At 40.8% G+C, this 15,851-nt stretch overlaps 1 protein-coding gene across 1 annotated transcript; it reads left to right on the forward strand.

Annotated features, from left to right (window-relative positions):
- Positions 1-5,513: 5,513 nt before the first annotated feature.
- On the forward strand, positions 5,514-6,455 carry LOC146839342 (olfactory receptor 5V1-like). The gene has a single exon (XM_085650345.1). It carries the CDS (start codon positions 5,514-5,516, stop codon positions 6,453-6,455), a length of 942 nt encoding a protein of 313 aa, XP_085506471.1.
- Positions 6,456-15,851: the final 9,396 nt, after the last annotated feature.

Genomic DNA, 15,851 nt, shown 5'->3' on the forward strand with positions numbered 1-15,851 from the left:
ATGCTGGGTGGGTGGAATGAAAAAATGTAGACAGTGTAACAGAAAGAAGAGGGGAGAAAGCAACAAAATTATTAAGGAAGAAGAGAGAAAAAATCCAGGGGCAGATTTATTTTAGACATGCGCCACTTTTACGCCGCCGTTGCGTCACTTTTGTGACGCAGAAGCGGCGTAAACCCTGCGCCACGTTGCGCCCTATTTACATCGTGACGCATCTATTGAGATGCGTCATGGTGTAAAGCCCTGCGCCACATTAAACATGCGTCAGGTTTAATGTATGCAGGGTGGGCGTTCCATCGGAAAAAACCTCGGAAAAGTGATGCAGTGAAGTCTACTAGATTTCACTCAGTCACTTTTCCGACGCTGCTGCGTCAAAACCTTGCGCCTGCTTGAAGCAGGCGTAAGGCATGACGCAGCATGTTAAGTATGGGCAGCCCCTAAACATTGCTGGAGTTGCGTCGTGCTTGCGTCACGCATCTGTTTATCCTTGCACCACGATGCGTTGCATTGCAAATTCGGCGCATCTGTGGTGGCGCAAGGGTAAAATTGTGTGACGCATCTTTCCTGGCGCATCCCTGCTGATTTGCAGGGATGCGCCAGGAAACAGAAATCTGCCCCAAAGTATAGAACTCACAAAAACATACAAAAAAGTAGACAAAAATGGCAAATAAACACGTAGGAAGACACAGGGAAAGTTAATTAAAAAAAAAAAGATCAGAAAAAAGGTTTGAGCAATATTTGTGCCCGAACACGCAATCCGCGTTGCTGTATGCCGAAAATGTCACGCTAATGGGTGGGAAAAGTAACTTCGCCAGCTCGCAGAACTCTGTTTAGCGCAGCAGAGTTTTTTACCGGTTCGCGGAGTTCCGTGTAGTGCTGCTACACGAACTCCGCCCAGGGGTACTCTGTTGCATCAAACTCAAAGGAGATGAACTGCTGAGTATTTTGGCTAGGATCAGTACAAGGACATGCCAGAAGAATTCAGACTGTTCACATAAGCACAAGTAAAAGCCACAGGATCAACACCTTTTTTCACCATGCAAACAAAAGTGAACGCCCGCTGGTTTACAGATAACCAGATGGGAAATGATGAAACTAATAAACAGTATTGAGCTTGACCTAAACTCTATCAAGGAGGAGTTGAGAGCCATCCGCCTTATGGTGATGCAACATTGGTATCTCTATGGACTATAGGATGTGTTCCAAGGTTGGTGCTTCCTGTGGTACTTTTATCCCTGGAAATGACCTGGCCAATGGATCATTAGTCCATGATATCTAAATAGTGCATTGTTTGCAAGCAGACATAACGAAGGAGGGGGGCGCCCCGGAGCAGGACTGGTTGCATAGTATTTTTGTAATGGATCCTCTAATGGGTATTAAAACAATTTACATCATTTGTACCAATTCTCATTGCTCTACTTCTATTACGTGGTTCCGTACAAGTAACGGTTGGTTTCTTGCTGTTAAATCACGGGACTCAAATTAGGTACGATGCACTTAGCAGGGGAAAAAGTAACCAACACTACAAACACACATACGCATACACACACTTTCATGTAACATAACTGTCATAACTGTCATGACATATGAGGAGGATAGAGCAGTTGATGACTCATCTAGAGGCGGGAATGTTGGGATGGGTGAATATAATGTCAATCAATGTCATGATATGTGCAGGCCTGGCAACAACAATATCAGTGAATACAATGTGAATTTATGCTATAGCTTGTGCCTACACAATGCCCATCAGTGCAATGTCAATGTATATTGTAAGTTGTGCCCGCACAGCAGCGCCGACATCAGCAACAGTTAAATCAGTGTATGTAATAATCCATGTTCATACGATAATATTATAGCCCCGAAGAACAATGTCAATGTACCTTCAGACAAGAGCAAACATAACCTTGTTAAAACCAGAATGAACAATATCAATGTACAAGATAAACATTGTGAATGTAATGTCGATAAAAATAATACCAGCGGCTCCCACATTAATTTTTAGGAGTTCCAATAAACTCACATCACTACTGTCGGATTCACCCATGGTGACCTCTCCATTGTATTATATTGTATTGTATATGGTTTTTATAAAGCGCAACTACCACCTGACGGGTACCTTGGCACTGTGCTACATGACTGATCATCAAACGGTTGGGGGAAAAACAAGAGCAAAGCAAGCGGGACAGTTCCAAGGCCGTCATGCTCTAGGGAACAGCCAAGTTTTAATCTTCTTTCTGAACTGCATAAGATAATGAGACTGTCTAAGTTCCAAAGGAAGGCTGTTCCAGAGCTTAGCTGCAGCATAGCTGAAAGCCCTACCCCCTAACCTGACTCTCCGAATCTTATGAAGTTTCACCAAACAGGCAGTGGCAAACCGGAGACACCTTGTTGCTATATACCATGCAAAGGTCTCTTGAAGAGGTATGGGTCCAAGGCCATGTAAGGCCTTAAAGACCAAACATAGGGACTTAAACTGGACCCTCTGCAATAAAGGCAGCCAATGAAGCTCTGTAAGGGCGAACGAGCCCGATGAACGACGTGGTTTCATCAGAGACAGTTTAGCCGCCACAGTTTGAACTCTTTGAAGGCGTTCAATCAGAAATTTAGGGGCCTCCAACAATAGGGCGTTCCAATAGTCTAATCTACTGAGGATGATGCTACCAACGACCAGCGCTCTGGCCGTCACTGGCAGTACCGGGAGAATATTCCTCAGAGCTCTGATCAGAGAAAAACAGTTGCCTACCACCTTGTTTACATGCATTTCCAAGGTTAAAGTAGTATCAACCCTGAGTCAGAGATACATGGTCAGGCAGGTCCTGCAACCAATGCTCATGCATATCAAGTAGCAGGTCACAGGCGAAGTGCCCCATAAACCAAAGTGAAAAACATGCACCCTGAGAAAACCCTGATCGATTCCACAGATAGATAGTTGCACCACAAACAAGTCCGAAATAATTGGCCCAAATAAATAATATTTGGCCAATGGCTTGCATTCCCCAGAAATACCACCAGCTAGATATCATATGTCGATAGGTGCACTCAATCAATCAGGACACAACATGCACACCACACGTAGTGATCACGCGCTTCTCACACTGGACATCTGGACACATACACACTGGCCCACATTAGTTCTATCCGAGGTTGAGAGCCATATCTGTCCTTATAAGATGCACACATGTGATCGATTTACAACTAAGATGCTCTTCAGGAATTTAGAGAACATTTTCTTGTACCTCGTGAACTGTATAAATTGACGGATAAAACGTTGTACATTGAGAGATTTTGAGCAGACGCATTCCTTCTAGGCTCTACTGGCCGCATTTTTAAATTAAACCAACATGTTCCTGTTTTGTCAAACACAGCTTGTCTTTCCATTTATTTAAGGTAAATTCATAAATATATATATATATATATATATATATATATATATATATATATATATATATATATAAATCCTGTGATGCCCTTGGTTGAGGGTCGGCGCTCTTTGCTCGGGGCGGTGCGTAGTACGCCCGGTAGGGCAACCGGTACAAACGAGCAACAAGAGACCTCTGAGCCCTGAGGTCAGGAGAACACGCACTCACTCGGAATCCAGTCGTTTTAGTTGCAGTTCGTTTTAATTCAAAACCAAATTCATCAGCAAACAAGCCAAACAACACTGGCCCAACGCGTTTCGGTTCTGACTCGAACCTTGATCACGGGTTACCAACAAAATGACCTGACATTGTTTATTTCTATTTTTGCCTTCACTTCCTGTTTCAAAATTTGCAAAGCATTCTGGTCATTGTAGTGCATTTGGATTGCACTTTCACGAATGAACAATGTCCGATTATTGTGATGATTTGGGAACTCCACTTATAAACTCAAGATACAGTGCGTTGTTAAGAATTGTATTAATGACAAACTCATCCGTGACTTTCCTCTTTTCTCCATATGTTATTTTACCAATTTGATATTTTTTGTAATTCACCAGCACAATGTGCAATCCAAATGCACTACAATGACCAGAATTTAAATACATTTTCCTTCATGGCCAACTAACAGTATTCAATCATCCAGGTTACAGGTATTGTGTACCGCCAGTCACTATCCCTCAGGAGGTCCATATTTGTTTGAAGGCCAGCCTCCTGAAGGATCCTGTTTCATTAGATCCTTTACATCCTGGCTCAGAGGCATTCTGCAAGGGGAGGGGTTCAAACGCAAGTTCTTCTTCGGTGTCTTTCAAGAAAGATCGTATAACTTGTAAAAGACACTGCACAAAAAACTAAAGCAGTCAAAGCACTCAATGCTGGGGCTGTCTGCTGTTCAGCTAGTTTGCTGAGACCTCTTGAGTTTTGTTTTATGGCTTTATTTTGTGGACTCAAAATGACTCAAATACATCTTTATGGTTTTTGGAATAAAAATCCTTCATTTAAAATTTTTGTGTGACAATAATTGACATATATTGTCATGATTGTATTTATGACGAATACGTTATATCATGGTTATTGATAAAATACTTTTTTGCTCTTTTGTCCGACCAATAGATAAGCATTATATGTGCTTATGTGAATCCAATAGGCCTCCCTTTTATATTTTGAGTTCTGATCCTTCAACAAAGCCAGCAGGTCTGCTTTATTTATCCTGACATGCTTTACATTGTTACTCTATGTGAGAAAAAAACCATCAGAAAGTGACAGAAAGATCAAAGGTTAAAATGAATTAATAATTTGGTATATAATAAGTCACATTACATTTGAAAAAACCTTAGCAAGTCACTGTAAAAGCACATGTTAAAATGTAATAGTCACTAAAAAATACCACAATAAACTAAATAAAAACTGAAATTCATGATGCACACTCTCGTCAAGCTCTGGTTATGACCTCATGTAATTTACATCACTCATGACATTTTGTATAACATCATTCATAGCATTACTTATGACACTGTCCATGGCGAGGACATTACTTAGTTAAGACCGTTAACTGGTGCAAGTCAGTGCTTTTTTGAGTTTAGAATGGTATTTTTAAGTAACATTTTCACATAACTTTGATGTCACCTTAACCTGTGTTTTTTTATTTAATATCTATCTATCTATCTATCTATCTATCTATCTATCTATCTATCTATCTATCTATCTATCTATCTATCTATCTATCTATCTATCTATCTATCTATCTATCTATCTATCTATCTATCTATCTATCTATCTATCTATCTATCTATCTATCTATCTATCTATCTATCTCTCTATCTATCTATCTATCTATCTATCTATCTATCTATCTATCTATCTATCTATCTATCTATCTATCTATCTATCTATCTATCTATCTAATTATCCGTCTGTCTGTTTAACTATATATCTGTTCTCTATCCATCTATCTTTGCCAGTGTCTTGTTATTGTTGTTAGGATTGGTAATACTATATATATGCCTATGCCTATCAAAGTTGTTTTAGTTCATATTAACTGTGTTCTATCATTAATATTAATTATATAATGTTCCTCTTTAGACACCAATCCAGAAGACTATGGGCAGGGTTAACAAAACTCTGGCATCTGAATTCATCATGTTGGGCCTGTCTTCCATTCCTGAGGTGGAGGGTCTCGTTTTCATAATTTTCCTTCTGATCTACGTGACAACCCTGGCTGGGAACATCCTCATCATCACTGTAATACACCTAGATGCCAATCTTCACACTTCTATGTACTACTTCATCTCCAACCTGTCCTTCCTAGACTGCTGCTCCTCTACTGTCACTGTCCCTAAGATGCTGATAAACCTTCTAGCTGAGAAGAAGACCATCTTCTTCTCTAGCTGCATGATCCAGCTCTACTTCTTTGCTAGCCTGGTGTCTATTGAGTGCCTCCTGCTGGCGGCTATGGCATATGACCGTTTTATTGCCATCTGTCATCCTCTGCAATACAGCAGCATCATGGACCAGCGTGCCTGCTCCTGGTTGGCTGCTGGCTTGTGGGTGGGTGGACACATTTACTCCACTGTGCATGTGGTTTTGATGAGCAGGCTCTCGTTTTGCAGCTCCAAAGAGATCCAGCACTTTTTCTGTGACCTCCCCCCTCTGCTGAAGCTTTCATGCTCTGACACATCCGTCAACATCCTGGTCATCTTTACACTAGGTGGGTTCCTTGGTTTTGGGGCACTTCTCACGAAGATTGTGTCATACACATTCATTATCATCACCATCCTGAACATCAAGTCTTCTGAGGGCCGAGCCAAAGCCTTCTCCACCTGTGCCTCTCACCTGACAGTGGTCATTATCTTCTATGCATCTCTACTCTTCACCTATTTCCGTCCCACAGCCAAGAACTCATTCTCTGTCGATAGGTTTGTGTCAGTGGTTTACACCATCTTGACTCCCATGGTGAACCCAATGATCTATAGTTTCCGAAACACTGAGATGAAGAAGGCGGTCAAGAAAACTATTGTTAGAATTCAGAGTGTGATAATGTGAACATGGATATGGATGGTTGAGTGTCCGAAGGCGCAGTGAATCACTTCAGCCCATGTCCTTGCCATTTGTGTCAACGTAGACTTTACATAGTCACCAGAATCACCCACTATAGTCTGCTGATGAAATGTCAAAATACAGACATCTCATGGAGCCCCTCTTGTACAACACTGCACTGCTTTGTAGCTAGGTTAGCTCTTGGTAAATACCATTGGTGCAGTTCAGAACACAAAATCTCCTCCTGCTTCCACGGACGGAATGATTCCTTAGTCATACACGCATACACACATCACACGCTGGTGGGGCCCATAACACCAACATTCATTCTCATCAATCTATCCGTGCCTACAGAGGGATCCTCAAATCTTCCCGAACTACAGTTCTATTTCCTTGGATGGAGGAAATCACACATCTCTTATATTACCCTAACAATTCCTCCATCCGGAGGTCGATTTCGATCATTTAGTTGTTCTAGAAATTTGATGAAAACACTTCAATTCTTATATTAATCAATAAACATTTCAAGAAATAACCACCCGACACAGTTCTTCAAACAATAATTTTCCTTTATCTAATTAAATTGCAGGTTAAAAATCCTAACAAATGCAATAGTATCATTTGTCATAATTACCTATTCTGGCTAATTGTCGTTCTCTAAGTCAGAAACTGGTCCTCAGAAATTCATCAGAGATTCTACCGTCCCGTCCTCTGCTGTCAGCGTGAAGAGTCGCATAGAGTAGCATCAATCAGGGTGCGTCTCGAGCTCATTGGGTGGTAACCTAATTTCCTCTCTGGACTACTATTATTTATACTGAAATTTACATATAACTGTTACATTTCATAATTTCCAGGCCATTCATTGGCTGAATTCAGCCCCGTCCCAAATACTTTAAGCAACATTTACCAAAGTTCACATACGAATACTGTATGAGCTAAGCGCATGGGAAAGTCGTTCCCAGGTCAAGAAAGTATCAGTCTATTGTAAATAGGTGGATTTTGGTTCCCAGATTGCAACATTTCTTCCGTGTTCAGGGACATTGGCATCTCGCCCAGAGTAGTCTTCATGGACCTGGTTTGGAGGTTCAAGGAGAGGACACTACGTAGTCAGTGCAGACGCCTTCCTCCATTGTCAATTTGCATGAAGTCATGTACTTTAGTGAGGATTCAGTCGGCAGCCATCTTTTAGTAGGCCGAAATAGTCAACTTAAGGTAAAAGAAACACAAAACGCAATTAATACATAGAAATGACTATAACAATGTTATTCCCTCACTAATACCCTTATGTGTATGCATTTATTTAGCCATATGCGACATTTAAAGCCGTTAATGCTGGTTTATTTAAGCGCACATCACATTAACACTGCTTAAGCTAAACATATAAATTTAATATGCGTACAAACTTAGTTCACTTATTATTTTAGCCATGCAAATGCGCTCCCACATATATTCTCTTGGTTAATAAGGTTGAATAATTCAATTACCACACTTTATTATTCATTAGAATTAGTTCTTTAATCGTTTTAATAAAAACTTATATAAATGGATTGGGTATACCAAAATAATTTATTTTACCCGCTCCATCACCATCACATGCAAACATTTATTGGCTCCAGGTCTGTCTTTGGCACCAAGCAATGCTTGTTTTCTCTGACTGTTTTGAATCATATTAATGATTCTCCTCCAAGTCACTCAGGGGCATATTATCACCGGGCCGTGATAAAATTATCGCCGCTTTAGCGTCTGTTTTCGGGTGAAAAGCGGCGATAAATTTATCGCATTATCATCAAGGACACGCTAGCGCGTGATTCCTTGAGTAAGCGCCCGTTTTTCACATGCCTCGCCTCGCATTGATAATGAAATGCAAAGGAGGCGTGGCTGTGAAAACAACACGGGATAATATCGCGAAGGCAGCGTTGCGATATTATCAACAAGGGGTAGCGATATTTGAAATTGCGTTAAGTATGCCTTAACGCAGGAATTTAACGTCTGTTAAATTCCTGACTAAGGCATACCTAACACGGGGGAGGATTGTGAGGCTAAGACCACAGGGCCTATCATCAAGGATATTGCCGTTTTCCATGGAACATCGCTGGAAAACCAGCGATGTTCCATGGAAAACACCACTATTGCTGGAATAATTATCGCCATTACACTATGCGTTGTTAATACAGCGCTAGCAATGCGATAATTTCCAGCGATAGCAGGCGATAAAAATCCTCATGCTAAGAGTGACCAGCGATAATTATCGCTGCTGCTTGATAATGTGCCCGTCAGTTCGAGGGCAGTTCTGTAAATGTATCACTTTTTCACTGAAGGAGAGCTTCTATACGTAACTCCTGATCACACTTAGACAAGCCCTGTCCCACAACCTCCTATTTTAGAGCCCCATCTCTGCTACTTGATTGAAGGGAGGGCAATCACAGAGAGAAGGAAAGTTGGCTGGAGAGTTTAGACAGTTGGATGGTAAAGTAAGAAGCTAGATAAAATTCAAAACTCTGAGCAGAGAGACTAAAGGTATTTTTTTTGTTCTGTTTTTTAACCATTAATGAGTTCGACATTATTTGTTATATACATGAGAATTGCGCGACAACAAGAATCTGGCAATAGTGTGTTACAGAGTACCTTTCAATGACTAAAGGTATTATTAAGGATTCTTCATAGCAGACAAAGTGCTGTAAATTGGTGGTTCTCCTCTCCTGTCAAACCAGGGGTTTCTGGGTTTCATTCACTGTGTTTCAACCAAATTCAGCCCTTTTTCAGGTGAAGGGAATTTCACAGATTATTCCAACATGGATCCACCATGCACCCTGGAAGAGGTCATTGTTATTTTTCCTGAAAAATCTCAGTCTTTGCAAGTTTGTTTAGGAAAAATGAAAAATAATGTCAGGAATGTTACAAAAAAGTGTGCATTTGGCATTCTCCCCCGCCTTCAGTGCATCAACTACACCAACAAGCACACTAAAGGCATCAAGATTCATACAACTCAGGTGAGGACCTCTACCTTTGCAAATGTTCCAAGCAGTGGAGCAGAGGGCCTCCAGTGACCTGGCAGGACACCTGGTAAACCAGAATTGACGCCAAAGTGAGATGGGGCAGTTTTCAAGGATAGCTGGCAGGAAAATGACCCTGGTGAAAGGGAGGTAGAGGTGGACAGATTGGTAAAAAGGTAAACAATGTTGGGAAAGAAAGGTGACTACAGGTCCACCGTGCCATAGCAGCACAGGAGGACTGCCATCACATGCATTATTTTTGATGTCACACCCAAAGACGTTTTATGGAAACATAACTAAAGCATCCATCATGTATACAAAACATTTAAAAACATTTTTGGTCTACGACTGCCATGGTTGATAGGGTGGTCCCAGCCAGAACAGATGCTAACCAGTAGCACCTCCAAAGAAATTGCCACGGTTGTCAGTTCCACACAACAGTTTTCTAGGATGCAAAGCTCGCAGGGGTCTGGTACCGGAAAACTGTTTCTCTACCTCTACATGAGGGGCATATTTACAAACCCCTATCGCCACAACAATGTCACTTTTCTCGATGTTGTCATGATGATATGGGTTTCGCCTTATTGACAAGTAAGCATGAAGCCTCTTTACGTGGCCTAATGCTGCCTTGTAAATAAGGCACCTTTTGGCGTTCTACTTAGTCGAACCCCTACCACAACAACCTTTGACCTTGCCCCATATTTACAAGGGTGGCATAAATATGGGCAGTGCCAAAATTTTGATATTTCTCCTCATTTTGCAGCACACATGGAAGTTACAAAATTCAGTTGGCGATTGTTTATGTGCAGGAAGGGACACCTTCCTTCACATAAAAATCATCCCCCGCAACATAGACACCCTTACACTTTGGTACAAGAGTGTTAGCACTAGGCAGCTGTAATTAGTACCAGCGCAGGGGGATATGCAGGGCTGCTTTGTATTGTTGTAAATATGGTGTAGCACTACATATCTGAAATGGTGGAGGGCGGCATTAAGCCACCCTTGCTAACACTGCACTCCATCACTTCACTGTGAATATGCCCCTCAGTTTTTAAATGCCTTGTTATGTCCCCGTATACGGTCTTGTCAAAATACATTCTTTTCGGTTGACACAAGTACAAGTTGTCAGTTCACATCCTTTTGCAGTCAGAAGAAACATGGAACAACTTCCTGTTAAGAGTTTGGGTGATCAGCAGAGATAAATCATTTTACAATACTAGGTGTTCCACTATTTATACTGTGCTCACCAGAATAATAACATCAGCTAAGTAGATACCGATAGCCACAATCATTCAATTATGCACATCTGTGGCAATACTGTCAGCACACCGCTGCCCTCACACCATGCACTGCCGGCTGCGGGAAGAGATTCTTCAAAACACAGTTCTACCTGCAGGCAGTGATGCAGTTCTCTCCGGTTAAGAATATGTGTTTTGTTTATGATTTCCAAAGGAAACCTCTATAATTTACGGCAAATTCAAAATCTGGCCATTCACTGATATGACATAGCAGCAGTTGATAATAAAACAAGCTATCCACTGTTGCTACCTCATGAAATTCTTCCAAACCAGGCTGGCAGAGCTCTCTGAGAGCCTGTCGGTGCAGTGCTGCTTGTTTGCTTTGACTGAAAGCAAAAAGCACAGCTGTGGGAAGGTAGGAAGGGGAAGAAAGGCAGGTAAGGTGGTAGGGTCTGGTTACCAAATTTGGGACAGTGAAGAAAGGGCACATTGTGTACGTCCCTATTACTCTTTTGCCTCAGCCTACCGGTTATTTCCAGGGGCAGACTATTTTGGGGGGCCATACATAACTTACATATATATTAATATATATATATATATATATATCTGCATAAGATTATCGCACTTGATAATCATCCAGCACTCCAAGAGGTATTGGCCACTCGGTAATTTATTTTTGTAACGATCACATCTACGAGTTTTGGCAGTCTCACTCTGCCTTGTTCACGATGCCAGAGCCCCATTTGTTTTTCATTAAAATACACATTTCAACGAAAGACATTAATGAAGGACTACATTTTCATTGACCACCGCGCAGCCCTCTTTTGCTTCCAAAGCGGCTGCCATCTTTAAACATGTCAATATGAATACATTGTGGACAGAAAAACAGATTCACTTATTACATGTACTTCGTTTCACATATAATAATGGATATTTGCTTGAAGATTAACAGCAGGGCACTACTTTTATGCATGATCACAAGTCTGGATTTATATAGTTCGCAGAAAAATCAATTACTTGCGTTCTCATTCCAGTATTTAGTTTAGCAATTTATAATCACGTAATTGCCCTGTTTTTCAATCTAATGTCCATTCCATATATTTGTTTTAGACAGTCAATTTTTCAATCAAATTGCATGTGCAAAATTCTGTTGACGATTATTAGATAAAGGTGCTAGTGCCTATTACGTACGAGAGAGAGAGAGAGAGAGAGAGAGAGTGAGAGTGAGAGATAGAGATAGAGATAGAGATAGAGATAGATAGATGGATAGCTAGATATATATATATATTCACTGAAAAAACCATAGGTTTCAGGCACGTTATAGTTAGGAATTAGAATTTAAAAAACCTTAGAAATTCAATGAAAAAACCATAGGTTTCTGGGGCATTATAGTTACCCGGACATTTCCCTCGTACAAAACCCTAGAAATTCCCATGTTATAGTTAGTTCAGCTAACTATAACTCGCGCTTCGCAATGCACTGCTGATGACGTCACATATTACATCACTCATGACATGGTCAGTGACATCACTGATGACATCACTGATGACATCTCAAATGACATCACTGATGACATCACTGATGACGTCATCCATGTGACAAATTAGTGCACCTTCTCACACCCTAATATAACCTTTGATACACCGACTCAAAATTTCAATCGGCCATTTTGACAACCATAGATACTCCAATACCAATAACTACACACCCACTCATTAACTTTTAGGTCTACATACATGTCCACTCACTCACCTGTACAGTCACTCATACTTACAGTCACTCTGTGCATTTATACACCTATGTAAACACTCACACACCGCCAATCATCCATTGAGGTACTGACACGTCTAGTCAGTCATGCAAATAATTAATCACAGTCCAATTTACTCACCTATACAGTTAAACACACTCAAGTTCACTTACTCATAAAAATACTAACAAATTCTGTGTCTTCCTGCAGAAAAACAAACAGCACATGACACAGATATCCTTGCACTATGGTGCATACAGCCACTCCCAAAATCACACACTCTCACATGTAGATAGTTATATACTCTTACACACATATACACTGCGATTCACATATGTAGTTACTGACACATGTACAACTGAGATATACATTCAATCACTAACACACCCTTACATACAGTCACCCAACCATACAGTCCATCACAGATGCACTCTTAAAACCATGCACCCACTGAATCACCCACTCACACATCTAGTCACAGAGTCACACACACCCTACCCACACAAACACTCAGGCACCCATACAGATACTCAGACAACCAGTCAATAACCCATATAGACACTCATATAGCTATTCACAAAACCATGCAGCCACTTATACACCAACACACAGACACATACAGACATTCACACAGTTTAGTCACTAGTCTGCAGTAAGATACATTTAATGACTCACTTATAGAGTCAGTTACGCACCTAGAAAATCATCCATTCACACACTTGTACACCCACTTATTCTTCAACAGGCCTTTCCCTATATATATTAAACATATTAAAACTGTTCAGAAACACATACTCAATGGATGATGTCATCAGTGATGTCATCAGTGATGTCATTTGAGATGTCATCAGTGATGTCATCAGTGATGTCACTGACCATGTCATGAGTGATGTAATATGTGACGTCATCAGCAGTGCATTGCGGGGGCGCGAGTCATAGTTAGCTGAACTAACTATAACAGGGTAATTTCTAGGGTTTTGTACAAGGTAAATGTCGAGCTAACTATAACGCCCCTGAAACCTATGGTTTTTTCAGTGAATTTCTAAGGTTTTTTAAATGCTAATTCCTAACTATAACGTGCCTGAAACCTATGTTTTTTTCAGTGAATTTCAAAGGTTTTTTAAATGCCAATTCCTAACTATAATGTGCATGAAACCTATGTTTTTTTCAGTGAATTTCAAAGGTTTTTTAAATGCTAATTCCTATCTATAACTTATCTCTAAAGATATCATGAAAAGCATTCTTTTTTAAAAGTAGGGTGCACATTAGTTTTGTGGAAAAACATCTTTGTGATTGGTTAAGAAAAAGCAGTTTCAACATGGAGGACATATCATAGGATAAAATTTGCTCAGCTCAACCACACCTGCTACTTGCATTTGGAAGGCACTGTTCGAACTTAAAACAATCGTGAACTTTTAACCTGCACGTGTCGTTAAATGTTCAAGAAAATGTTGCAAAAATATATCGTTAAGTTTTAAAAAATTGATGAACTTTTAACCTGCACGTGTTGTAGAATGTTCTAGAAAGTGTGTTGATAGAATACGTTGCACTTCTGACATGTGTTGTTGAATATTAAAAAAACTGTTCATATGGAAAATTAAAAAGAAACCAATAGAGAAGTTTTGAAACCAAAAAAAACAAAGGAACTATTCTAATTTATTCTTTACATGTATTTATGTGTGGAGCATCAAAATTATAGACACAACAGCACCAGGAAGAGGAAGAAGCAGGGAGTGGGGAGAGGGGGGGATGGGCAGAATGGAACACATGCACAATTAAGTACAACACACATATAGACTAACAATGGCCAAAATGAAACACACCAACAAGGAGCACAAGTCACACAACCCGTCAACATCACACCACTGAACAAGCATAGAAGTGAAAACCACGCTGCATTTATACAGGATGTGTACAAAGGCCAGTCGTTGGTGTTGTGGGATGTCTGCGACCGTGGTCATCATGGATGAGATGCCCAGCATGTGGCACATGGTCGAGTTCACTGTGTGTTATGTTGCCAAACAGCTGCTCCTCCCTCCCACGAGCCCCCACACTTTTGTAAGTTGCGCTGTTGAATCTCGTGCACTCGTACGGCACACCATTGTAATGCCTATTTGCGCATGTCGTGCTACATTCCAACTACACCATCACAGTGCCGTTTGTGGGGGTGCATGCCACTTTACAACATCGACTGCTGCGGCTCTTGTAGCAGGCCACACCAGAACACAGAGACACACTTACCGCACTTCCTGTACACGGACATGTCTGAGACACCCCGTTCCCCTTGCCAGATAGGCACACCCCTGCACTGACCTGTGAACCCCAGACCAGCACATGCCAGTTGTGCATGCAGGAGGATACGTGCATAGCTACACGTCCAGGCTCACTGCCAACGCTGAGGTGACAGCACACTGTGATGTTGCAGGGCTCGTGCCTATCATGCTAAGACAATGACCACAGGGACACACTTGCTAAGATGTGGGTTTGGGGGGCATTGGCGGTCCTGGAGTTGTTGAGAAGAGTCTTCTGGCCCTCATGGGTATCCCTGTATCATGCTCATTGACTCTATGGCACCTGTGGGTGTTCTGGTGTGGCTCTTGGCTGTGTTCCCTTTCATGGTGCAGGTAGTTGTCCTGCTTAACACCAGCAGAAAGCAGGTGTAAAATCCCTGATGCTAACATATCTTATCGCCGGAATTTGTTTCGCATTGCAATTGGTGTGAAAGTTGTGATGTGATTTTTTTCGTGTGCAGAACAGTATACGAACTGAGCAGTGTATCTCGTCAAGATCCAGCACCTGACGCACTATTCCCAATCAATATAAATACAATGAGATTTCTCAATAGATTTTGTGTGTACACTGTAAGTGCAGCAAATACCTCAGTGCAATTCAATATAGGATTTTAGTATTTAGAATAAATCTGAAAGGTGCACCTCGTGTCTTTTTGCACGGGAACGGCTAGTCTCCATTTCGTTATCAGCACTTTAACGGAAGTAAAGTTGAGATAAATCTAACACACTATTCAGAAGTTGGTGCAAACTGCAAATATCACCAGTATTCCAGCGATAAGTGCCCCAAAATTTAACACCATGGTGGACTCCATCAAATAACAGTAATAAGAACAAGAAAGAGTCACACAGCAGTTAAGAGAACAACCAAAAACGTTATTAATTTTTTTTTCAAACTTTATTTTTTATAATGATAAATATGTAAATGATAAACTATTTTCAAACTTTCTTTTTTTATTAACATATATATGAACGATAAACTAATAAACAAAATGTATCAACAATAATACAAAACAACAAGGCGGAACAATCCTGTGGGGACCATGGATGTCGACGACAGACCTGGAAAATCAGAAAGATTGTTAAAAAAAAACCAACATGCTATTCTCAACAAAATACCACAAGAAACAAAT

This window comes from Triturus cristatus, chromosome 4_1 (genome assembly GCF_964204655.1).
Source record: "Triturus cristatus chromosome 4_1, aTriCri1.1, whole genome shotgun sequence".
Classification (NCBI taxonomy): domain Eukaryota; kingdom Metazoa; phylum Chordata; class Amphibia; order Caudata; family Salamandridae; genus Triturus; species Triturus cristatus.